This window comes from Saimiri boliviensis, chromosome 14 (genome assembly GCF_048565385.1).
Source record: "Saimiri boliviensis isolate mSaiBol1 chromosome 14, mSaiBol1.pri, whole genome shotgun sequence".
NCBI lineage: Eukaryota > Metazoa > Chordata > Mammalia > Primates > Cebidae > Saimiri > Saimiri boliviensis.
In genome coordinates, this window is record NC_133462.1 from 90,285,556 (window position 1) to 90,312,653 (window position 27,098).

At 39.8% G+C, this 27,098-nt stretch overlaps 1 protein-coding gene across 8 annotated transcripts in view; it reads left to right on the plus strand.

Annotated features, from left to right (window-relative positions):
- Positions 1-27,098, plus strand: part of SDCCAG8 (SHH signaling and ciliogenesis regulator SDCCAG8) — a 246,073-nt gene that overhangs the window by 58,776 nt on the left and 160,199 nt on the right. For 6 of the 8 annotated variants that reach the window (XM_074385415.1, XM_074385414.1, XM_074385419.1 and 3 more), the window contains 3 exons: positions 13,025-13,180; positions 23,177-23,311; positions 26,375-26,491. In XM_074385415.1, coding sequence (XP_074241516.1) covers positions 13,025-13,180; positions 23,177-23,311; positions 26,375-26,491 — 408 coding nt within the window. The remainder of the gene's footprint in view (positions 1-13,024; positions 13,181-23,176; positions 23,312-26,374; positions 26,492-27,098) is intronic. The other 2 variants (XM_039464324.2, XM_003935329.4) reach the window with 1 other exon arrangement.

Genomic DNA, 27,098 nt, shown 5'->3' on the forward strand with positions numbered 1-27,098 from the left:
CATTTGACCCTCATGCCTTCTGAGACTTAGGTTCAGTTATGACCAAGCTCCCCAACATACTGTTTCCTCAAACTGTCCTTCTGTTTCTTCAGTGGTTCTGAGCCCTAGCTGGCCCTCGATACCATTCCTTTTAAAACCACCAGCGAGCAGATGCCCTTTTGCCAGTCATTTCATCTCATGTGGGTGTCATGGGGGAAAGAGCAGTGCTTCACTCCTCACTGCCATTTCCAGCGCTCGGTATGGTGCTTACTTTCGGGTGCTATTCCTCTTTGAAATTAGGTGATCACTCTGTGTTGATCTATTTTTCCTTGCTATAAATAGCTGAAGGCAGGATGTGGTGGCTCATGCCTGTAATCCCAGCACTTTGGGAGGCTGAGGTGGGCTGATCACGAAGTCAGGAGTTCAAGATCATCCTGACCAATATGGTGAAATCCTGTCTCTACTAGAAAAAATACAAAAATTAGCTGGACATGGTGGCAGGTGCTTATAGTCCCAGCTACTGGGGAGGCTGAGGAAGGAGAATTACTTCAACCCGGGAGGTGGAGGTTGCAGTGAGCCAAGATTGCACCACTGCACTCCAGCCTGGGAGACAGAGTGAGACTTCATTCCCCCCACAAAAAAGAAAATAACTGAGACTGGATAATTTATAAAGAGAAATAAGTGGTTTATTTGGGCTCATGTTGTGCAGGCTGCCTTTGAAACATGGTGCCAACATATGCTTCTGGTAAGGCCTCAGGAAGCCTTCACCTTGACAGGAGGCAGAGGGGAGCAAGCATCCAAGGGAGCAGGACTGGGGGAGGAGGAGAGGTGCCAGGCTCTTTCTAACAGTCAGATCTCAGGAAAACAAATAGGGCACCAAGCCAGTCATGAGGGATCCACTCTCATGACCCAGACACCTCCCACTAGGCCCCACCTCCAACATTGGGAGTTACATGTCAGCATGAGAGATTTGGAGAGGACAGGTATCCAAACCATAGAACACTCCTCTTTGAAATCGGTGTCGTCTTCTCCCTAATTGATGAAATCTCTAATTTGAGAAGCGCTCTTTGATACTTTCTATTTTATTTTATTTTTATTTTTATTTTTTTGAGACAGAATTTCAATCTTGTTGCCCAGGCTGGGGTGCAGTGGCACAATCTCAGCACACTGTGACCTCTGCCTCCCGGGTTCAAGTGATTCTCCTGCCCCAGCTTCCTAAAGGGCTGGGATTACAGGCATGCACCATCATGCCTTGCTAATTTTGTATTTTTAGTAGAGATGGGGTTTCACCATGTTGGCCAGGCTGGTCTCGAACTCCTGACCTCAGGTGATGCACCCACCTCGGCCTCCCAAAGTGCTGGGATTACAGGCGTGAGCCACCTCGTCTGGCCCCTTTTTAAAAGTTTTAACATCTGATCCTTTTCCTCTTCATTCTGTCTCTTTCGTCATCCTTAAATGTTTGAATTTCCATGTTGTTGATACACACAACAGTAATACTCTTCAGCTTCCTAACTCTACTTTATTCCTGCTACTTCTGTGCTAACTCCCACATAAACTGAAGTGCCCTTAAGATCGCAAACTCTGAAACCACACTCTCTAACTAGAGCCTTTTCTCTTTGTTTCTCCCTATCAAAGTTAAATCTACTCCACGGTCTTCGTTTCACCGCTAGTTCTTCAGCATTCTTTTTTATCTCTTGATTTTATCTGTTGTGTCCAGGCTGGTCTTCTTTTCTTCCCATTTAAATATAAATTTTACATTCTCAAATTGAACTCACATATTCACTCCTCGATCTGCTGCCGCTTCTGTGTTCTCTAACTTACTGGATGGCACTTTTTTTTTTTTTTTTTTTTTGAGACGGAGTCTCTCCGTCATCCAGGCTGGAGTGCAGTGGCACAATCCTGGCTCACTGCAATCTCCACTTCCTAGATTCAAGTGATTCTCCTCCCTCAGCCTCCCGAGTACCTGGGATTACAGGCACCTGCCACCATGCCCAGCTAATTTTTTTGTATTTTTAGTAGAGACAGGGTTTCACCATATTGGTCAGGATGGTCTCCATCTCCTGACCTTGTGATCCACCCGCCTCGGCCTCCTGAAGTGCTGCAATTACAGATGTGAGCCACCGCCCAGCCTGGCTGGCACTTTTATCCACTAAGACGCCCCGATCAGAAAACGATTTCACGCTGTCCTTCACCTCTGACTTTTAACCAGTCAGTAAGTACAGATATGAGTTTCTAATGTTTCCTTAAATTCCTTCCCTCATTAGAACTTTTCTTATGGAAGCTGTGATCGCTGGATTTGTCTACTCCATTTCTTCCTAGCTTGTCTCGCCTCCTTCCTTACGTTCCCGACACTGCAGCCAGAAGCAATCTTTTTTAAAGATACATTTGATCACCTGACTCTGGTTTAAAATCCCTCAGTGGATTTTCACTGCCTTCGGGAGAGTCTCCACAGCCCTTCCCGGGCCGACGACATCTGTCAGAATGTGGCTCCCTTTTGTCCTCCAGGGCTGCTGCTGCTTTTCTCGTCTCACATCGTATGCCCCAGTACACTCCGCTGTCATCGAAGGCAGGAGGCCTTAGGGAATGAACATGGGCTTGCTAGCGTTAGCCAGACCAAGATTCAACTTCCGGCTCCGCCATTCACTGGCTGTGTGACCTTGGACAGGTTCTTTTAACTTCTCTGTGCCTTGGTGTTTCCTCATCTGTAAAATGGAGAAAGATGTGACTCATAGGATTGTTAATGAGGCCTACATTTAAAAATGCATATTGGTTATCTTATGCAAACCCTGGCACAAAATATTTTCTCAATAAATAACGGTCGTGGGGATAACCCTGCTGATTACCCCATACTCTTCCCAGCCTCCGAGTCTTGGAACATACCATGCACATTCTTCTCCATTCCGCTGCCTGGAAATTTTCTCTAGCCTTACATATCTTAGCTTACATGGTACTCCCTCTAGGAAAGCTCTGACCTCTCATGTCTAGATTTCATGTACTCCTTATATGCCTTAAAGCAGGGTTTTTCAGTCTTGGCACTACAGACATTTTGAGCGATGTAACTCTTTGTCTTGGATGCTGTCCTGCATATTGTAGGATGTTTAGAAGCATTCCTGGACTCTGCCTGCTCGATGCCAGCAGCTCACACCCTCCTCCCCCAAGCTGTGAAACCAAAGATGTCTCCAGACATTGCCAAATGTCCTCTGGAGGGCAAACTTACCCCTGGTTAAGAACCACTACTTATTATAGCATTCATCAAAATGTATTATTATTGCTAATTTGTCTGTATCCTTCATTAAACTTTGAAGAGTTTAATGTTTGAAGAGTTTAGTTCTGGCACTTTGGGAGGCTGAAGTGGGTGGATCACGAGGTCAGAGATCGAGACCATCTGGCCAACATGGTGAAACCCTGTCTCAACTAAAAATACAAAAATTGACTGGGTGTGGTGGCACATGCCTGTAGTCCCAGCTACCCGGGTGGCTGAGGCAGGAGAATCACTTGAACCTGGGAGGCAGAGGTTGCAGTGAGCCACGGTCACACCATTGCTCTCCAGACTGGGCAACAGAGTGAGAGTCCATCTAAAAAACAATTCAGCTTTGATTTTAGATGCAGAGGTACGTGTGTAGGATGGTTACATGGGGTACCCAGGTATTGAGCATAGTGCCCACTAGGTACTTTTCAGCGCATGCCCCCTGCGCTTCCCCCCGAGGAGCTGACAGTGTCTGTGGTTCCCATGTGTATGCCCACGTGTGCACAGTGTGTAGCTCCCATCTATAAATGAGAGCATATGGTGTTTGTTTTTCTGTTACTGCATTGATTTGCTTAGGATTATGGATTCGAGCTACATCCATGTTGCTGCAAAGCATGTGATTTCATTGTTTTTTATGGATGTACACATTCCCAGGTTTACATGTACTGCATTTTCTTTATCCAGTCTGCCATTGATGGGGACCTAGGTTGATTTTATGTCTGGTTTTTTTTTGTTTTTTGTTTTTTGTTTTTTTGAGATGGAATCTCACTCTGTCACCCAAACTGTAGTGCAGTGGTGTGATCTCGGCTCACTGTAACCTCTGCCTCTCAAGTTCGAGTGATTCTCCTGCCTCAGCCTCCCAAGTAGCTGGGATTATAGTTGTCTACCACCATACCTGGCCAATTTTTGTATTTTTAGTAGAGACAGGCTTTCATCATGTTGGCCAGGCTAGTATTGAACTCCTGGCCTCAAGTGATTGCCTCGGCCTCCCAAAGTGCTGGGATTACTGGTGTGAGCCACTGCACCCAGCCTTCATGTCTTTGCTGTTGTGAATAGGGCAGTGATGAACATTTGAGTTCATATATCTTTTTGGTATAATAAAATATATCCCTTTGGGTATATACCCAGGAATGGGATTGCTATGTTGAATGGTAGCTCTATACTAAGTTCTTTGAGAAATCTCTGTTAAACTTTAAAATTGTCGCCAAGCCAAGGGCTTGCTTCCCTAGGCATATAGAAGCCAGTACTATGGCACTGGCTTTTTTTTTTTTTTTTTTGAGACGGAGTTTCGCTCTTGTTACCCAGGCTGGAGCGCAATGGCACGATCTCGGCTCACCGCAACCTCCGCCTCCTGGGTTCAGGCAATTCTCCTGCCTCAGCCTCCTGAGTAGCTGGGATTACAGGCATGCGCCACCATGCCCAGCTAATTTTTTGTATTTTGAGTAGAGGCGGGGTTTCACCATGTTGACCAGGATGGTCTTGATCTCTTGACCTCGTGATCCACCCGCCTCAGCCTCCCAGGCTTTGTTACGAGTTGACTGGCAAGGAGACAAGAGGCAACACTCAAACCTGTCTCCTCAGTCTGGGACAAGATCAGGAAGACTGGTCTCAGAGGCATTTCTAAAGAGTCCCAGTTGATACCCAGGCAGCCGGTCTGCCAGGCTGGTGGTATTCACAATTAGGAGGTAAAACATCTCATGTACCTGCAGATGAATACATCTACTATGTACTCAGTAAAATTTAAAATAAAAACAGTTAGGAGCCTAAAGCTTTTTCCTATTGCACATACCTGGACTACGTGACTTGCAGTTTTGGCTCTCTGCTATCTGTAACAACTTCAACAGTGGTCAATCCGTTTGCGCTAGTCCCCGATTACAAAATCACTGGCACTGCAGAATTTCTCCATCTTGGTCACTGTTAAATTCCATGGCATCTTGCAGAGATCTCAGCCCATGATAGATAGGTACTCAGCAAATATCCACTGAGGAAGGACATTTCAACTCAGTTCTCACCAGCACTCTGCAATTCCTTTATATTTATCTTTCCAGTTTACCTACCTTGCCAGTAAAGGTACCCAGTGAAAATTAAGTCCAACCACATTTTTTTTTTGTTTCTGGCCACTTTCAGCCTCCCAAGCATTGCTGAAGGAAGTCACTCAAGAAAGCCACTTAATGAGTTCCACTGAAGAGTAATACTAGTCACTTTCAGTGGTTGTAGGGACTGTTGAACAATTCTTTTCTCTGCAGTTGACTACCGTATATACTCTCCCCAGGAACCCCACGTGCCTCACTTTTCCAGCTCCACTGCTAGCACCTCACTCTCATCAGATGACCTTCTCACTTCACTAAGATTCGGACCAACCGACAAGAGCCTCTTCAGCATCTTCTCGTCCCTCTAAGCTCTCCTCTCTTTCCTTTCCTTTCGTTTCTTGTCCTCTCATTTCCCAAGACGCGTATCTCTCTCTCCGTTTTTGATGTCTCCGACTTCCGTGTCATCACATTTCTCTTGCATCCTTCATCCTTTCCTCTCCACTGTTTTTCCCCCTCCTCTTGTCCACAGCTCTTGTTTAAACAAGCAAAAAGCAGCCTTCACATGATCAGCTTCCACTCTGTTTATGACCTTCCATTCATCATCTCACCGGCACGTGTTTCACAACAGTTGTCTACCCTGGTAGCTTTCCTTTCACTTCCAAGCACATGGCAGTCAGGCTTTGGGCAGACCGTAGCCCGATTTCACGTTGCAGAAGTGCTCACTTCGTCACCACTGGTCACTTCCTGAGCTCATCTCAATCCTCATTCGACTCAAACTCTGTGGTTCTGGAACCCCATTAATTGTCCTGTCGTAACATATCATCTCTTTCCCTTGATTTAGCTGGTATTTTACTCTCATGCGTCCACATTGTACCATTCTTGTCTACTTTTAACTTGTTTCTTGTTTTCCACAAGCCTTACATGTGGACATTCCTGAGTTAGTTCCTAGCCCTTCTCCAATGTTCCTTGACTTCCTGGGATTCATTTCTCCTCACATGGCCAAATATTACTGTTGAATACTCAATTATGCCTTTAGCTTTAACTGCCCTCCTCAGCCCAGCCCTGCATATTTTGCTGCTACTAGATCTTTTTTTCTGGCTGATAGACTGCTAGCATCTAAAACTCTACACAACCAAACCATTCACTGGCTCCGCCTTCCCATCTGCTGCTCCTTTTCCTTCTACCATTTTCTCTATTACCGTCTTCAGGCAGTGGCATCACCATCTTAACCACAGCCCTGGCTTGCATCCTTTAAAACATCTTGGTTCTTCCCTATGCTTGCTCTTGACATTCCATCAGTTCCCAAGCTCTCTCTCTCCAGAGTCAAATTTCTATTGAACTATGTCTGCCTTTTCATTCTTACACCACTGCCCTGGTTCAAGTCTTCACATCTTCACATACTCTTTTTTTTTTTTTTTCTTCAGAGACAGTGTCTCACTCTGTCACCCAGGCCAGAGTGTGGTAGTGCGATCATATCTCACTATAGCCTTACACTCCTGAGCGCAACTGATTCTCCCTCCTTGGCCCCTGAAAGTGCTAGGATTACAGGTTGGGCTACCATGCCTGCCCTTCACATACTCTTATACTAAGTATGCAGACAATTGCAATAGCTTTCGAATTGGTTTCCCTCAAATTTCATCTAATTCCAGCATACTTCTCACAGTGCCTTCATAACATTTATAATTCCTGAGTTATAAATCTCCCTGGTTAGGTGGCTCCCCTCTTACAGTAGAATAAAAGACAAATCTGGTCCTACTCTAACTTTGCTAATCTTACCTTTTACTCTACTCTTTCATATAACCTTCTGTTTCCAGAACATGACCTTCAGTTGCCCATTTTCGTTAGTTTGCTCATGCTATATTTTTCTACCTTGTGTTAATCTGTGAAATATCTATTCACTCTATGAGGCTTAACTCAGGTGGCAGTCTTCCCAGAAGGTTTCCCCAGTAATCTCTTTTTCCTCTATATTCCTATTGATGTGGTGTATAATTTTGGTAGCTGTTTACATAGTTTTCTACACCAAAAGACTTTGAAATCAGGTCTGTGACATCTATCATTGTATTTCACACATGACCATTTACATCTTCATTCATAATAAATGTTTGTTGAATGGAAGTCAATTATTAATAATGTGAAGTTTTGTATTTATTATTATTATTATTATTATTTGAGACAGAGTCTCGTTCTGTCACCCAGGCTGGAGTGCAGTGGTACAATCTTGGCTCACTGCAACCTCCACCTCCTGGGTTCAAGAGATTCTCCTGCCTAAGCCTCCTGAGTAGCTGGGATTACAGGCGCATGCCTCCACACCTGGCTAATTTTTGTATTTTTAGTAGAGACAGAGTTTCACTATGTTGATCAGGCTGGTCTCAAACTCCAGACCTCATGATCTACCCACCGCGGCCTCCGAAAGTGCTGGAATTACAGGTGTGAGCCACTGTGCCTGGCCTGTAATTAATTTTTTTTTAAATGTTAAGAGCAAGCAATGCTATTGTTCATTAGGAATCTGTTGCATTTTCAGCAAATTAGTAATAATGAATGCAAGGATTATTAAGCAGATTACAAAATGTATTGCAAGTCTGGTAGTTTTTATCTAGAAGGTATGTTAAAACACATTAGAATTTCTGCCTTCCGAGTATTAAAAAGTCAGATGGCATACATATTTTAACTACTTATATTACTGAGCAATGAAACGGTTACTTTGTTTAGTTCCTTGGCATTTGTTGCCATCTAGTGTGGCATTTGGGTATTACATACTAAGTAGAAGGAATTACATATTTACATTCACAGCGGCAGTGAAAATGCCTCAGGATTTTATAAGAAAATAAATATATAACTTGAGAAGTGTACAATGTCACGCATAGATTCTTGTATGGAACTACCTTGGATAGACTTCCTACTCTTCCATTTTCTAGGTCTCTGATTTGGGCAAGTTACTGAATGTCTCAAAGTACCAGTTTCGTCAATTGAGTGATAAGAACCAATTAAAATGTATTGAGAGAGTTGAATAATCCATATATGCCACTTAGCAATGTATCTGGCACATAGTTGGTGCTCAATACATGTTTTTGTTTGAAAGTGCAAGTTATTTCAATCGGTGATAATTTTAAAAGAGGAAAAAAATTCACCTGGGACTAAATGGTGAGAAAAAGTAGAGGCTTTTGCGGTGACACCTGTGTGAGGCAAGCCAGGAGAAGCAGATGAAAAGGTAAACTAGGCCTTTGGCCTGCCTACGTATGTTGGAAGGGAAATTGTTGAGAGGTATATGGAAAGGCCTGAAGGCACAGGCTTTGGCATGAAGTTACCGTAAGCATATCTGTGATGACATAACCCTCTAAGGAAAAAAATGTGTTTTTTTTTTTACTCATAACAAATTGAGCAAAGTATTTATTTCAAATTTACTAAGACCTATCCTGCTATATACCTTCATGGGTAAGTAGTGTGCGCTTAAAAAAAATTAATTATTATGTGTACATAATAATTGTACGTATTTATGGGTTACATGTGATATTTTGAAGATTAATTTTTTAAACAGCAACCTGATAGATAGATTGAACAAATATTTACAAACACGTTTTTCCCCTTTTTCAAATATCCGTATTATTCTGTTTCTTGGATTACAGGGAGTCAGAAAGGCAGGAATTAGAAGCCTGGATTAAAAAGAAAATCAGAAAAGTTTTGAGTATTTGGTTGTAGCCACAAGTATAGGAAATAATGCTCCTTGATATGCACATTATCTGTCACAAAACAAAGTATAAGTGTCTTGAAAATTGTACATAGGGATAGACTAGTAAGTTTCTGGTTAGCAAGGGTTTATAAATTAAAATCAATAGTTTGCATTAGTCATAAATTAGATGCTTAAAATGTGTTAATCTTTTTAATTTTGTGGGGCTTATTATTACATAAAAATAAAAATGTATGCTTTTAAAGTTCATGTTCATTAAGTGTGAGCTGTATATTTTTCATAAGATCTTAATTCCTTAGTTATTTATGAATTATTTTGTTACAAGGATTCCTTAAAAACTAACCCCAGCAGTTGGGAAGGACTCTTATATCATCTACAGTAGGTTTCCTGTTTTAAAATTTTAGTTGACTAGATATAAATTTTGTTTTGGAAAATATTTTGACTGCTTAAGATAGTAGTGTCTACCCTTTGGTTTAATAAAACCAGGACTGGCTGTGTGCGGTGGCTCACGCCTGTAATCCTAGCACTTTGGAAGACCGAGGTGGGCAGATCACAAGGTCAGAAGTTTGAGACCAGCTTGGCCAACATGGCGAAACTCCATCTCTACTAAAAATATAAAAAGTAGTCAGGCGAGGTGGCGGGCGCCTGTAGTCCCAGCTACTCCGGTGGCTGAGGCAGGAGAATCGCTGGAACCCGGGAGATGGAGGTTGCAGTGAGCCGAGATTGTGCCATTGCACTCCAGCCTGGGCAACAAGAGAGAGACTCCATCTCAAAATAAATAAATAAAACCAGGACGACTGGGAATATCAAGTCCAATAAACTGTGTTTGAAAAAAAGTGTTAATATGTCAACATAGAATGACCACACATAAAGAAATTTCCCAGAAAAGAAAAGGTTCCTTGAGGAATGAATCTGCTGGGTGAGGGGAATGTATAATTCCCTAACTTCTCAAAACCTGCAGCCATTTCCACCTAGGAAGGGGCTGTGCTCAGGCAAAGGGAGAGAAGCCAGGACTTGGGGACTACTGAGAGAAATAACAGCCACAGACCTCAAATGAACTTTGTCACCTATAAAGATCTATCATTTAATGGTAATCAACAGTTTACTGACACAGGCTTTGAGAATTCAGTTACTATAAAGATCTATCTGCTGGGCACGGTGGCTCGCGCCTATAATCCGAGCACTTTGGGAGGCCCAGCACTTTGGGAGGCTGAGGTGGGTGGATCACCTGAGGTCAGGAGTTCGAGTCCAGCCTGATCAATATGGTGAAACCCTGTCTCTACTAAAAATACAAAAATTAGCTGGGCATGGTGGGAGGCACATGTACTCCTAGCTACTTAGGGGGCTAAGGCAGGAGAATTGCTTGAGCCCAGGAGGCAGAGGTTGCAGTGAGCTGAGATGGAGCCACTGCATTCCAGCCTGGGCAGCAGAGCGAGATTGTCTCAGAAAGAAAAAAAAAAAAAATCTTTCGTTTGGTGGTAGTTGACTGTTTACTGACCTAGCCTTTGAGAAGTCGGTCATTATGTCCTTACTGAATGGTTAGTGGGGTACTCAATGGACAAGGGTTCTGGAAACCAGGAGAAGAAACTCTAGAATTAAGAGAGAGCTTTAATGGAGACACTGTATAAATATTTGTTTAGTAGACCAAAATCTTTTAGTATGTGGGGTCCATTGTAAGAGAGTTATCTTTATAAAGATTAAATCATTTTTTTGATTCCAAGTGTTACTGTGCTTTTCTATTTTCTTCATTGTGGCCAGGCGTATATGTCAAAAATCAAAGCAAATAAAAGTAAAGGCTATTTTATAGTATGAAATCATTGGTTACACACTAAGCGACATCAAGAACCAGTTTTTGTTTTGTTTTGGTTCGGTTTTTGGTTTTCTTGGGATGGAGTCTTGCTCTGTTGGCCTGGCTGGAGTGCAGTGGCACCATCTTGGCTCACTGCAACCTCAGCCTCCTGGGTTCAAGCAATTCTCCTGCCTCAGCCTCCGAAGTAGCTGAGATTACAGGCACCCACCATCACACTCAGCTAATTTTTGTATTTTAGTAGAGACAGGGTTTCACCGTGTTGGCAGGCTGGTCTCCAGCTCCTGACCTTAAGCAGTCCACCCGCCTCAGCCTTCCACAGTGCTGCGATTACAGGCATGAGCCACTGTGCCTGGCCAATGACCAGTTTTTTTGCATTCAGTGTTCTGTTGCTCATTACTCATCATCACCCATGGGTGGTGGCGAGTCCTAATAGACGGAAGACCATCCACAAAACCAAGGCTTCAGCAGTAGTTTTGTTTACATGATTTTACAGCTTCTCACTTTGTGCTTTTCTCTGTATCATCCTATCTCGATGAGTTTTTGTTTAATGAAAAACTTTCTGACCAGATATATTGGTTTATATTAAGTGATCATTTTATCTATTCATACCAGTAGTATTCATTATATGAGGGAAAATTATGAGCATTTACTGTGCTCACGTGAAATATTTTTCACAAGAGCAATTACACTGTGAATCAGAAAGAGTAACTAATTCCTATTTCAAGCTGTCAGGCCTTAAAGTAAAAGTATGCTTTTTCATTTATTTGAAAATCAAATTTAAAATTTCCTTTTCCAGGCATTCTCAGCTAGAATTTGGACTTGGGACCATCTCCCTAGGAGAATCATTTTTAGTCGTTGTATTTGTTTATTAGTTAATCTGAGACAATTGAATTTTACCTTTATATTTTATGCCTGGGAGAATAGAAACTTTTCAGAAGATACCAAAAGAATTTGGAAACTTTTCAGAAGATACCACAGGAAATTTGTTTATTAGTTAATCTGAGACAATTGAATTTTACCTTTATATTTTATGCCTAGAAGAATAGAAACTTTTCAGAAGATACCAAAAGAAATTGGAGTTTAATGCTTTCCGATAAAGAGAGGGAAATTCACATATCCTAGATATTTGTTGTCTGTATTTATTATAGCGTTCACCAGAGGGAAGCATAACTGTGCATAAAACTTACAGTGCTTACTGAGGCCATTTCTGTCTCCATTAAAATCAAATGTGACTGTGAAATTTATAATCACACAGCATGTAAGTCATATGAGACCTGGGGTTCTTTCTTCCAATTCAGGAGAAAAGAGAGATTGGGTGAGATGGATATTGTACATAAGGCCCACTGGAATAAGACTATAAGATACTATAGTACCTTATTTTTATGAGGATTTTTAAAAATTGGGATTTTATTCTACAATCTATGCATGTAACTAAATTACACTTGTACCGCATACATTTATACAAAAAAAAAAAAAAGCTTCCCAAAATTGGGATTTGAAGTCATATTTTATTATCTGGTATTATACATAAAGGTATTGTGAAAGTGGCCAAAATGAAGTTAGGGTGTTTTTATTTCTGGAAATACAAGTCGGAAATTTAGAATAAAGGACAATTAATGAACTTCACCAGAAATGAAGGATCCTCATAAAACTAAGTAGTGAATACTATTTTGAGTCTTTCCATTTAACTTATGATTGTTACATAATTTTTACTTTATTTGTATGTTTAAGGGAAGTGAACTAAATTTTGCCTCGGTGATATTTAAGGAAACTTGATTACTGTATAGTAGTAAACAAAAGATGCCTGTGTGTAATGTTACAGTCAACATTTCATTTTACTATTTGGATCAACCTATCATTTGAAGTATTTCAATAAATTTTATCCATGAGCAAATAAGAAATCAGTTAAATTGGATATTTATGTATTTCATGTAGTATAAACATGATATATAATTGAATATATTAGAGCACCTGGTTTTTCTGGTTCCCTTTTTCAAAATTCCGACTCATCTGTGGCCCTCATCAAGGTTCATTACCTGAATTTTGTCATTAATTAATAGGGCTTTAATCATGGAAATTGAAATATGTCAATAAATGTAACATCTGGATACTCTTTTAGGTTAATAAGTAGTATTGACAAACAAATACGAAGTTATTCTAATGGGCTTTATAGTGAATTTTAACTATTTTAAATACAGTTAAGGCTTAATTATCTCATTTTCTCCTTACTGTTTTTAAATTTTCAACTCCTCTTTCAACCTTTTATATCCTAGCAGGCTTTAATCCAGTGTGACCAGTTGAGGAACGAGCTGGAGAGGCAGGCAGAGCGACTTGAAAAAGAACTTGCCTCTCAGCAAGAGAAAAGGGCCATTGAGAAAGATATGATGAAAAAGGAAATCACAAAAGAAAGGGAGGACATGGGATCAAAGGTACTTAAGGTCTCCGATATTATCCACATTGCAGAAGAAATGTTTCTTATGATGCCATGGATGATTCCGTAGGCTGGAGTTCTTGAATGAACTTTAAATTTTAAAATTGTTATTGTATAAGTAGTTAAATTTCTTATAATTAAGAGTTCATAAAAATGCTATCTTTTCATATACTTATTCATTTATTCTGACCTTTTCAAATAAAATAATCAATTAGATTCCATACTATGAAATTATAAAATTTACTTTAAATCCTGCCATTCTGTTTGATTCTTTTCTCTCTCATGTTTCCCAGAGGAGTGCTATGAAGTTACTCAGCTTGTATTTCAGCCTTGGCTAAATCAAGGAGAGGTGACTCCCCTGCTTAATCTCCTAGCCCTAACTTAAACTGCAGAAGATAAAACACTTGTAAGAAACTGAGTAACCAAGAAAAAGTGATTATAGACTCTGTATGAAATCAGTTCTGACAAGTTACGTGGTCGATAATGAAGGTAACCAGATGAAGGGAGAGACTGAAGGCAAAAGGAACAGATAACGTGAAATGAGCAGCCTTTGAAAAAGAGTTCACAAACTAGAATACAGAGTTGAGTGGGACCTAGCTTTAAACTTGCTAACTAGACTAGAATTGAGCAAGTTGTGGTCGATCGAGTAACCAAAACAACTGTGTTACATGTTTGTTTTTAAAAGTGGACTCACAGCTTGTACTCTAAATGCTATGTTGTCATAAGATTCCAATGTGTGATAATTAACTCATTCGGTGAACGTATACTGAGTATATGTGCTGCATACAAAGCATTGTGCAGGCCTAAAGATATGGAAAGAGAAAAATCGCCCCTTCTGCCCAGTGAGTTTTCAGTCTTTTGAGTAAACTGAGGCATTTCCTGTAAACCTCCTTGTCTTCTTACCATTTTTGAAAACTGCGTCTGTCAAAACCCTACTATCTGCCGTCTCTGCTTTGGATTGGTGACCTCAGCTGGTAGAAATCCCACGGCCTTGCAGCTGACACAGCTGTACCCCCCAGGTCTTCAGCGTCCACAGCTCTCTCAGTGCTTTCTAGCGGTCCTTTCACGCTTTCCTCTCTCTCCTTCATTCCACAATCACCAGATACTAACCGAAGGAGCTGGGAGTGTCGTAGTCACAGGAACAATGCAGTTTCCTCACAAAGCCTACGAACTGTCAGGAGAAGTAGACGGTACAGAAATATTTTCACAAGTGAGCTTTTATCATCATTGTGATAAAGCCGTAAAGTTCCGTTCAGGGTACTGTGGGAATGTGTAACGGGGGGATCTGACCTAGTCTAGGCAGTCACGAAACACTTTCCTGAGACAGAGATTTTGAAAATGAGACCTGAAAGTATTGATGAGTGGTCAGGTGAAAAGGGGAAGAGGGTTTCAGGCCCAGGAAAATAACACACCCAAGACTCGGGACCTGGAAAGCATTGCACTTTCTAGGCATTTGGAGAAGGCCCTGATGGCTGGAGCAGAGAGAGAGGGACAGAGTAGTGGGAATGAGTTTGCAGAATTATGCTGGGGCAGAATCATGAATGGCTTTAAAATCCGTATGAAAGATTTAAAATTTTGTCCAAAAAGTGATGGAGAGCCATTGAATGACTTTAAATTGGTCAGTGTCACGATGCCATTTATGTTTGAGAAGAATCATTTTGTCAATCGCTTGGAAGGAGAAACAGAATAGGTGCCTGGAGATCAGCTGGGAGGTGATGATCGTAGTCCGGGTAGGAAGTGATGGTATCTTGAAAGCATTTCTTTAAGGACTATTTCAAATCACTTTTTCTCAAATTCTCTGCAATACAGCTTTCCCCCTTATTCTCGGCAGAGAGCCTTACTTACTTAACAAAGAAAATTGAAGTCATTAGGTGTTAACCACCTCAACTATTTATCTTCCCCATGCCTTAAAATACATTTTCACCTGTATTCCAACCCAGTCTGAATGGGAAAGAGTTCTTCCTGATCCTTTCCCCTTCCCGTGGGTCCCAACCTCTTTCACCCTTTCAAGGAGCTCATTCCATTTATCCACTCCGCTTTTCTGAATTAATCTTTCCTTCACTACAGTCTCTTTCTTATCATCAGGAAAATACTTTCAAATGTCTCTTACTGTTGAACGAAACAATCTTCTCATCTGTGTTTTGCTACACAAGAAGTTCTAAAAATCCGATTGTCTAAACAGTACCCCAAACCAATGACATCAAAACGTCTGAGTAGCATCCAGGTGTCGGGATGGTGAAAGCTACCCAGATGATTCCAATGGGCAGCCAAGGTTGGAAGCCACTTCAGTGATTCCATCTCCCTCTTTAACTCTTTCTCTTAGTGGTCAAGTTTCTTGAAGGATTTGTCCATACATGTTGTCTTTATTTTGTCACCTTTCACTCTTCAGCCCACTGCATTTCAACCTCTGTGCGACAGCCAATGAAATTACCATTGCTGTGTTCACTAAAGAGCTGCTTGTGCTGTATTTGCTGATCTTTTTTTGTAGTCTTACTTTCCTTAAAAGGTGCTTTTTCCTTGGTTTCTCTCAATTCATATTCTCGGTTTGGGAGAACGGTGATGTATGTCTTTTACATTACTCTGAGTTTAAAGTGCTTTGAGGCAAAGAAGGAGACCATCCAGAAAGCAGCTTCATAGAAGGACGTAGAGTTTAGCAGGGAGCTAAAGATTTAGGTGTCTTTAGCAGCACTGTGGCTTGAATTCCATATATATATATATATATATAGCTTTAGGAAGTAAAGCTTCAGGACTACAGCTATTTGATTTCTAAATCTTTAACTGCATACTGAGCTCTGAAACCAGCTTTACTTTCCACCTTCCCTATCCCAGTAGACCCACTATTCATTCAGTTACCCAGCACAGAAATCTTGCCACCCTTTTCTCCCTGCTCTTTCTCACGCCACACATCTTATCATCACCAGGTTCTAAGACTGAAGACCGTAAGCGTTTACATTGTCCCGTCTCTGCATCCTGCTGCTCCCCATATCTCATCCTTGGGTGGTTCCTGTAGCCCCTGTGGTGTCCTCACCTCCAGTCTCACCTTCCTCTCTGTTCTCCAAACCGCAGCTGGGATGATCCTTCTCATGTGAACATCTCAATACGTCAGTCTCTTAATTCTTTCATGTCTCCCTGCGACCCTGGATTTAGGATCCTTTAGCACAGCATAATGATTCCACAATATTCTTTCTCTCTTTGGCTCTCCAGTCTTGTCTTCCTTCATTTTTCTTCTTTGCACCCTCACCACACTGACTGGCCTGCTTGTACTGCCCCAATCATGAAAATATGCCCATCTTCCATACTGTTTATTTTTCAGTGCAGGATTCTGCATGTGCTTTGCCCCCTGCCTAGAGGAATCTTCCTCTGCCCTCTTTAATGGATTCTTCAGAGTCATTTGTTTGTTTGTTTGTTTTTGAGACAGGGTCTCACTGTCACCCAGGCTGGAGTGAAGTGGGGTGGTCGTGGTTCACTCAGCCTCGACCTCTCAGGCTCAGGTAATTCTCCTACCTCAGCCTCCCAGATAGCTGGGACTACAGGAGTGTGCCACCATGCCCCACTAATTTTTTGTATTTTTTTGTAGAGACAAATTTTTGCCATGTTGCCCAGGCCGATCTTGAACTCCTAGGCTCAAGCGGTCCACTCTCCTTGGCCACTCAAAGTGCTAGGATTATAGGCGTGAGCCACCTCACCTGGCCCAGGGTTTTTCTTGGTACCACCTCCTCTCAGAGCCTCCTACAGCTGAATTGGGATCCTCTCCTGTGGTCTCCCATAACTCAATTTATTACAAATTATTGTTGAATAGTTTGCCTTCCCTAATTCACTATGAGTCCTTTGCATGTACATCCACATTGCCTGGCACATTCCTCTCATATAAAATGTGCTCAGTATATGTTTGGTGAATGAAAGAAATGAATTACAAGGAAAAGAAAAATTGGAAAGGTATGACTACAATGCTGAGAGTTCAGAGGTTCAGAACTGCTTGTCTGCAAGAGATCATGGAAGGCTTTGCGAAAAAGATGGTGTTTTAATGGAGCTTCCAAGAAAGAGGCAGGGTTTAGAAATGCGGACTAAGGGGGAAGGAATGCTGCCTGTAACCAGTCTGAATGAGACATGGAAGGGAGATGAAGCTGTGAATTGAGTGTTGTGTGTGAGAGAGAATGGTATCAATAGCAAAGACCGGCTATTGTTCACACCTAGGAAATTTTTATTTTTTGTTTGTTTGCTGGAAACGATTTGCCTTGCTGAGTAGTTTAGAAGTATGCGATGAGGATTCCTGATAAGAAAGGAAAAATGAAGGCTGAAGTGTACCTGGCAGTGTTCCAGGTGCTTTCGTATGTGACAGAACCTCTCTCTTCTATTGACAGTGGTTTCATGAATAAAGGTGGTGACAGAAATGCAGCACATTTTTTATTTATCATTTATTTATTGATTTTTAACCTTTATTTTACATCCAAGGGAGTACATGTGCAGGTTTTTTACCTGAGTATATTGCATGATGCTGAGGTTTGATTTACAGATTATCTTGTCACCTACTACATGAGCATAGTATACCCAGGAGCTAGTTTTTCAGCCCCTGCCTCCCTCCTTCCCTCCCCTCTCTAGTTATCCCAGTTTCTATTGTTGCTATCTTATATCCAGGAGTACCTAATGCTTGGCTCCTACTTGTAAGTAAGGACATGCAGTGTTTGATTTTCTGTTCCTGCATTAATTCAGTTAGGACTGTGGCCTCCAGTTGCATCCCTGTTGCTGCCAAAGACCTGATTCCATTCTTTTTTTATGGCTGCATAGTATTCAGTGCTGTATATGTACCACATTTTCTTCATCTAGTCCACTCCTGATGGGAACCCAGGTTGATTCCATGTCTTTGCTATTGTGAATAGAGGTGCAGTGAACATGTGAGTACATGTGTCTTTTTAGACAATTTGTTTTCTTTTGAATATATGCCCAATAATAGGATTGCTGGTAGAATGATAGTTCTGTTTTAAGTTATTTGAGAAATTTCCAAACTGCTTTCCACAGTGGCTGAACTAATGTGCATTCCATCAACAGTGTAGAAGTGTCCTTTTCTCTGCAGTCTCACCTGGATCTGTTGTTTTTTGACTTTTGATTAATAGCCATTCTGACTGGTGTGAAATGGCATCTCGTTGTGGTTTTCATTTGCATTTCTGTGATGATTCTTGTATTAGTCTGTTCTCACATTGCTATAAATAAATACCTGAAACTGGTGATTTGTAAAGAAAGGAGGTTTAATTGGCTCACAGTTCTGCAGGCTGTACAGGAAGAATGGCTGGGGAGGCCTTAGGAAACTTCCCGTCATGGTGGAAGGGAAGCAGGAATGTCTTCTGTGGTTGGAGCAGGAGGAAGAGGGAGCAGGGGGAGGGGCTACACACTTTTAAACAACCAGGTCTTCTGAGAACTCACTATCATGAGAAGAGTGAGGGAGAAACCTGCCCCCATGTTCCAATCACCTCCCACCAGGCCCCTCCCCCAACACTGGAATTACAATTTCTTCTGAGATTTGGGTGGGGACAGAAATCCAAACCATATCATTCAGTAGTGATCTTGAGTAGTGTTTCATATGTTTGTTGGCCATTTGTATGTCTTCTTTTGAGAAGGGTCTGTTCATGTCTTTTGTTCGTTTTATAAAGGGGTTGTTTTCGGCTTGTTCAATTGTTGACTTTCTTTATAGATTCTGGATATTAGATCTTTGTCTGATTCATAGTTTGCAAATTTTTTTCTCCTATTCTGTAGGTTGTCTGTTTACTCTGTTGATAATTTCTTTTGCTGTGCAAAAGCTCTTTAGTTTAATTAGGTCCCACTCATCAGTTTGTGGGTTTTGTTGCAATTGCTTTTGAGGACTTAGTCATAAATTCTTTCCCAAAGACCATGTAGGAAACACCCAGCATGGTTAATTTTTATATGTGGTGAAGGGTAGGAGTCCAGTTTCATTCTTCTGCATATGGCTACCCAGCTACCCAGCACCAGTTATTGAATAGGGGATCCTTTCCCCATTGGGAATTTTTGTCAAGTTTGTCAAAGATCAGATGGCTATACGTGTGCAGCTTTATTTCTGGATCTCTGTTCAGTACCATACATTTCTAAGCTAGAGTCTTTAAGTTGATTTTGTCTTCAGTAAGCCTTTGCTCACATTTGATCTTAAGATCCTGCTTTGAATAAAGATGTATGAATAAAGAGCTGACAGTGGTCGTAGCCCTGAGGTCCCAGCTCTCACGAGGAAATGCCAGAAAGTGGCTTTGGAGGAAAAGGATTTCGAGTTGAATCCAACTTGACCTTTCTGTGACCTTGAACAATTCACTTAACCTCTCTAAGTTTCGGAGAGGTAAAGTTTATAATATATCAAGTAATTGATAAGATTAAGTGAGATAATGTTTAGATAATATCTAATGTAATGCCTGATTTACTGTGGGCACTGAATAAATTGTAACTTGTGGCTATTCTCGTTTTAGAGAAAGAGAGAAGGAGCCTTATTGGATCGATTTCTTGGCCCTTTGTGTTAATAAAAGCAGACAAACTTTTTTGTAAAGCCCAGCTTTATCTTTTATTTATTAGTTTGAATGAACTTGGACAAGTTAGTTTTCTGAATCTCATTTTTTCAAATGAAACTTAATTCAGTATAATTCCTTCTCTAGGGGATTTAATTATTTATTTATTAGAGACAGAGTCTCACTGTGTCACATAGGCTGGAATGCAGTGGTGTGATCATAGTTCATCATACCCTCAAACTACTTGGCTCAAGCAATTCCCTTGCCTCAGCGAGGACCACAGGCATGTGCCATCGTGCCTGGCTAGTAAAAAAAAAAAAAACGTTGTAGAAACAGGGTCTCACTATATTGCCCAGGCTGGTCTTGAACTCCTGGCTGTCCCCATGCCCTCAACCTCCCAAATCGCTAGGGTCCAAGTGTGAGCCACGGCACCCAGCCTCTCTCAGGTTTAAAGAGAGAATACATATCATACTGTCTGACCCAACAACATAATTTTTTTTAAGATGGACTTTTTTGCTCTGGTATCAGGTCACTGCAAGCTCCACCTCCTGGGTTCAAGTGATTCTCCTGCCTCAGCCTCCTGAGTAGCTGGGATTACAGGTGCCCGCCACCACGCCTGGCTACTTTTTGTATTTTTAGTAGAGATGGGGTTTCACAATGTTGGCCAGGCTGGTCTTGAGCTCCTGACCTCATGATCCACCCGCCTTGGCCTCCCAAAGTGCTGGGATTACAGGGGTGAGCCACTGTGCGTGGCAAGAACGTAATTTAATAGGGTGACTGACTGACGAATTAATCGTAACATTGTAAGTGCCAGGTAGTTAAAGTTAGTGCTAGAATAAGCACTCCTGCTTTCCTACCAGGGGGAATACTTGTGAAACTTTTCTTTCTTTTCATGTATTTTTTTTTTATTTCTCCCTGACTTTTCTTATTTAAAAAAAAAATTCCATTTGTGTGTGAAGCTGTAGGAGAACAGATGCCTTCTACCTACACAGGTTTGAATCATTCCCCTGGCACTTGCTGTGAGTTTGTGTGTTCTCTTCAAAAATGGTCCTCGGTTGCACTGAGCACTCAGCTTTGTCAGTTCATTCAGTCATTGATCATATATTTATCGAGCACCCCCTGAGGTCCTCACATTTTCTCGATTGCTTTCCTTGACAGTATTCATTGTGAAAATCCTTAATTCTTGTATCTCTTGTATAGGGAGTACAGATTCATACCGTGTTCAATACACTAGGGACTGCTCTGCAGAAATTTCTATCAACCTCTCCCAACCTGGGTGTCCTTGTCTCTTTCTTGCCCCTGTCAAAGTTTAAAGGACTTACCTGATGTCACCGTCCTGGACATCCAGCAGTGTTGCAGCTGTGTCTCTGTTACTTCTGGCTCTGCAACAGATGTGGATGGAGAAGCTCCTGCCGTGTAATGTTGACTTCCAGATGGTGGGCGTGGGGAAAAAGAAGGTGTGACAACAGGAGGGGAGACCTCAGAAAGTGGGTGACAGGAGGTAGCAGACAGGTAGTGGGCAAAGGAAGGAAATGATGGGTGGCAGAGGGAGGAATCATAAGGAAGAGATTTGTGACATGCCTTATAAGAGAAATGGACTAGAATTTATAATTAGCAAAATAAATGTCAGTATATTTATTTCAAAAACCATACAATGTTAAGATGTTTGCCATCAGTTATGTATGTCCACATAAATAAGTAAAATATGATTTTTTAGTAGCTGGTAATTACAGTTCGTTGCTATTGTATGGTTCCAGAAAAGATATAATTATACATTCATAATATATATGCTCATGAACTGGAAATTTTAAATTAAGAAATTAAATTGGTGTTTTTGATTTGTCATATATAACTCCTTTTCAACTTTAGGTTTAGATTGTAATGTGCCCAAGAATACTTTGTAGTTTTTTGTTAGTAAAATTAACTGTGTGTGAAAATTAGATTTGTAGACAATTCTTTGATCATAGGGACATGTAAACAACCACAAGTCAAATATACAATTCTTTACTATCTTCAGAAAACTTAATTAATACCTCTGCCTAAATTAGAAAATAGTTACTAGGCTCATTACTTTGATAGGGCCAACTTTAACTAGTTCTGTAGTTCCTAGGCAGACACCTATCTTCATTGTATCAATGTAAGGGTCTTAATTTACTAAACCTTTGGTTCAATGTTGATTTTATCATATAATTTTAGTGACTGATTTTAGTTATAAAACTGAATTCACATCCATGTCAATGTAGAACGGTAAATTTCAAACAATAATGGTAAATTTTAAACATCATTATTTAAAATCTGTCACCAGTTCTTGTTTTACCAGATAAAAATTGATAGGTATTCCTGTATGTTTTGCTGCTTTTACGTTTTAAAAAATGCCAGTACAAATAAGAAATTAAGAGCCTAGAAAATTTTGACTTTCTGGAACAGAACAAAATGTAATTGCAAACCAAAAACTATACAGAATAAACCTAAGATCTTGAAAGTATTTCTAATCTTGAGAAGAAAAACTGAGAACCTAATATCCATAGACTCCCTTAGAAAGCCATTTATTCTAATTAATTATTCATTCATCAAACATTTGGTACCTCTGGAAGAACATGCTCTTGAGGAACTTCTGGAATGAGGAAACAGACAACTAAGAACAGTGGGATGAGTACTGTGGTAGAGGCACGCAGAGGTTAGGGTGTGACCGAGATACATACACAGAGATTCACGCGCACACGCCATAGTGATATGCAAAATATTAATCACTACAGCATGGGAAACAATCAGTGAGAATGGACACAGCCTTCAAGCAACAGGCATAACTGTCCCAGTGTACACTGGGACAGCTGAATATCAACCCTGAACATGGGAGGGGCTGCCCATTTTGTGCTGGGAACTGGAGTCAAGGAAGACTTCCTGGAGGAGAGGAGATAATGGCTGAGCTGAAACCCATCGGAGAAATGAGGGAGAACCAGATAAGGGGAAGGATAGGTGGGGTTTTACCAACAAAGGGAACTTCACAGAGCCTCTTCTTTGTTGGTGTTGGGGGAAGGGTAGTGGGAGTCACAGCAGATCAGTTGCTCTCTCTAAATAACTTCTTCACTCTTCACTCTTCCAATCACTCCTTTTATGCTCTCCGTGTGGAAGAAGGCTTTAAGAGTTGTCTAATTCTTCTGCATCTCCTCTGAATGTATTTATGGTGCCCTGTTCCATAACTTCCTTGGGTGTTTGATATCTGTCACTTTAGGGTTTCAGACTTTGATTTTATCATCTTGTTTTACATGTTTCAAAATGAGATTAGAGATCAGGGGACTGAATAGTAAAGAAGTAGGAGAGAACTACATATTTTAATTCACTGGGTGTAGGTCAGTAGAGGAGGTAGAGAAATGAACATACCCAATGCACAGAGAATGGCAATGATTATACTGAGACACTATTAATTCAAGAAAGTTTTAGTATTTGTTTTGTCAAATGACATTATTGTTTAGGACCTTTGTTTTCCCTTACAGATGTTGCTCCTGTCTCAGAATATTGCCCAACTGGAGGCCCAGATGGAAAAGGTTACCAAGGAAAAGATTTCAGCTGTTAATCAACTAGAGGAAATTCAAAGTCAGCTTGCCTCTCGGGAAATGGATGTTACAAAGGTACAGAGAGAGATTTTAGTTTGATAGTTACTTAAGGAACTATTTTCTTTAAAAATTTTTTTCCCTAGTGTCCAAAGCTCTTATTGTTATCAGGAAGAAGTTTGGAGCAGAAAAGTTTTGTGATTTCAAGAATAATAAAAGGCTACCTAATGGTTACTCAGCAAACGTTCATTTACTGTAGCCCTTAATGGGTATTGCATGTACAGAGATGAATTAGACACAAGTAATATCCTCAAAGAAATTAAGGGTTAAGTGACAGAGACAGACTTATAAATAAATAAGAGTTACATTACTTTAATTATTGAGTATTTGATAAACCTTATTTTTCTAAATTAGTTAGAAATGCCTTGTTTTTTCCATAGATAGCATAGGGTTGCTGTTTACAATAATTGCGAGGGACACATATTTACAACTTAAAAGGTATGCTTAACATAAAAAATCTTCCACTCCCTATTCCTTTTCAGACCTGGTCATTAAAATAAAGATTCTAATACTACATGATCTTATTTTATACTTTGAAATACTGCATTGTCTGTGCTGTGGGTGTCACTGGCTTGTGAATCAAGAACTAAAATGTTTAATGGTCTTTACTGGCAATGAATAATATGGAAGGTACATACAGTATTTTAAGAAATACTAGTAGTCCATCTAGATTTCAATAGTTAATGCTTTAAAACTAAGAAACCAAATATGAGCATGTGCAATGTAATAAATGAAATTATTTTTTACTGCCGAATACACAGGTGACTTGCTTAAAATACTCTTTCCATATTGCCTTTTATTACTTGACCTGTTTTCCTAAATTTTGACACATTTGTAATGCCGTTGTTGCTCTGTAATTCGGTAATTAAAATTAATTTTTCCCCTTTTTCTTGAGTTTCTGTAATTCTCCATTTGCCCTGAAGCATTCATATTAGCTAATGTAGAAGTTTAAGAAGCTCAAATTTGCTGATCAATGTGATGTGTTTGTGTGGAGATGGGGTGGAAGTGAAGAAATTGGTTCATAAGGATAGAAATGCTTAACCTAGATTTGTGGGTGAAGCTATGATAAGACAATTTTCAGTTGATAACAGAGAGACAACTTTCTGTTGAAATGTGGTACAGCAAAGAGCGTTCTCTGTCTCAAGAACTATCTGAAAGGACTTATGCATCAGAAGAGTGATTAGACTAAATTGCCTTGAAGTTGTTTCCACCGTGAAGATAATATAGTTCTAGTTCAATTTAATGTGTTAATTTAATATTAAATAGAATTTGAGTGTTGCGGACAAACTTAGCAAATGCTGAGCTGAAAGTAGGAAAGCAGGGAACTTTAGGAGTAAAATTAAGGGGTGAAATAATTTTAAATAAGACCTGAGGCTTAAACATCTTTAACATAATAAGTTCATACTGGTGTTGGGTTTTAAACATCATAGTTGTATAATTGTGGTCTTCTGATGTTATCAGCTGGGGGTCTTATTCCATTTTATTCCTAGATATACATAGGACTATTGAAGAATTGGGAGAGAAAATAAAGTATGACACCTCTAATTTCTTTCCTGTCACTCTGAATTTTTAACTTTATTTAGGTTTAAAATTAGTAGCTTTTATAAATTTATAATTTTTGAAATGGAAAGAGTAAACTCTCACACACTGAAGCCATTTGAATTTACAGTAGAATTTTTAATAACCTCATTATTGTCGTAGCTTTCTGAGGGCCACTGGGGTGAAGGAAGCCTACTGGCTTTTTCTCCTGTGTTGTCACTAGAGCTTTTAAATGTAGATTATTTTTCAAATTACTTTTTAGGTTCTGTTTTATTTGTTTGGAGACAGGATCTTATTGTGTGGTGCTGGCTGGAGTGCAGTAGCTATTCACAGGCACTAGCACAGCACTCCACAGTCCTGAACGCCTGGGCTCAAGCCACCCTTCCGCTTCAGCTTCCAGAGGTACTGGGACTACAGGCATGTGCTACCATGCCCAGCTTAAATGCATATAGGTTTTATACCGTAGTATATTCTAATACCTCAGTAATGATGAAACTGACCTATGAAGTTTCCAAAATCATCATTTTTGGAGAAATATCAAAATTGAAAAGTTTCAAGAAAGCATAACCATTGGTTAATATATTATTTTTAAGAACCATACATTTGTAAATTAGAATCAAACTTAGCAGACTTGTACATTAATTGAACTCTCTATAGGTTCTCAGTTATCTTGAAAGGCCCATACTTTTCTTGTTCAGATTTATCTACTAATTACACTTTTCAAATATATGTCTGTGTCTGTAGCAGCCCTAGACTGGAAAAAATAAATAAAACAAAGTTCTTAGTGTCAAGTATAAAGGATAATATGCAATGCTTTTAAGATGCTCTGTATGTTCTTTATTGATGCTATATTACAATTGTTTCATTTAAAAGCATATTTTTCTTTTATATTGAATGTTACAGTTGTAAGTGTATAGTGTGCTTAGTTCCAGTCTATGTTTTTTTGCCAGAAAAATCTTCCTTGACTTGAATACCTGGGATTGTGTATGAAAAGATGACATTATCTGCAAACCTTCCAGTAAATACTGGATACTACAGATATAAATGTCAATAGCATGTCTTGTTAGCAGAGAAAAATTTCTTTATACATTTTCTTTTTAAAGGGCATAAGTCATGAAGTCTTTTTAAAAAAACTTTATAATATAGAGTGAATATTTAACCATAACCATGTGAATGAATAATAACATAGCTTAACATTTTAACTACTAACTTTGCCTATTTAAAAAGTTAGATGATAGTGCATTTTGGTTGATAATATGCAATTGAAACTGTTATTTTATATAAAATAATCTTGGGCACATTACTTAAATTCCTTATATGCATTTATTTATCTGTACTTTGAAATTGTTAAAATCAATAATCCCTGATGTTGCGTCTGAATCTTAACAGGCTACTTTTGAATATTCTAGCAGAAAATAGCATTCTTAGAAAAGTTTTGTTGTGTTTTATCTATATGACCTCTAGGGGGCACCAAAAGATTTATTTGCAGGCATTGCCTGGTAGATTCCAGCAGGTAATCATCCAGTTTCTACAATCTAACAGGTGTGTGGAGAAATGCGCTATCGGCTGAATAAAACCAACATGGAGAAAGACGAGGCAGAAAAGGAGCACAGAGAGTACAGAGCAAAAACTAACAGGGATCTTGAAATTAAAGATCAGGTAAGAGAGGACACATCATAATTGCAGCAATTATAGACATAAGTAGCATTCTTTCTCAAGTTGATGTTGTTTTATTCCTGTTATTTATTCGTATTATTTCTAACTAATGGATGATCCAGTTTATACTGTTAAGAAAATTTCTTTTATAGTTGCCTAAAATTATCACCTTTCACATGAAATGGTGAGAATACAACAGCATGCATATAAAATTCCAATCTGACAGGTCATAAATATACATTTGGTTATGTGTATCTATTACTTACAAAAGTAAAAAGAAATGTTCTAATGCACAGTTTGAACCTAAAATATACATACATAAAGTTCTTGAAAGATGCCAACTTGAATCCAATTTTAAATGAAAAAGTTTAAAATTCGTAAGATGAGATGAGTTGATATGTAAATATGTCAATCAAATTGATTGTTGGCAGAGTGAAACCAGTTTTAGCTAAGATAACCATGAATACGTTTGTTCACGAAGCCTAAATACAGTGACATTAGAAATGTTAGGGAATCAAAGCTGCGTACTTCAATTTCTGTTTTGAACAGATGTTTTATGTTATATCTTTGTTGAGGTGAAATAGATACTCCAATTTTAGTTGACAACAGG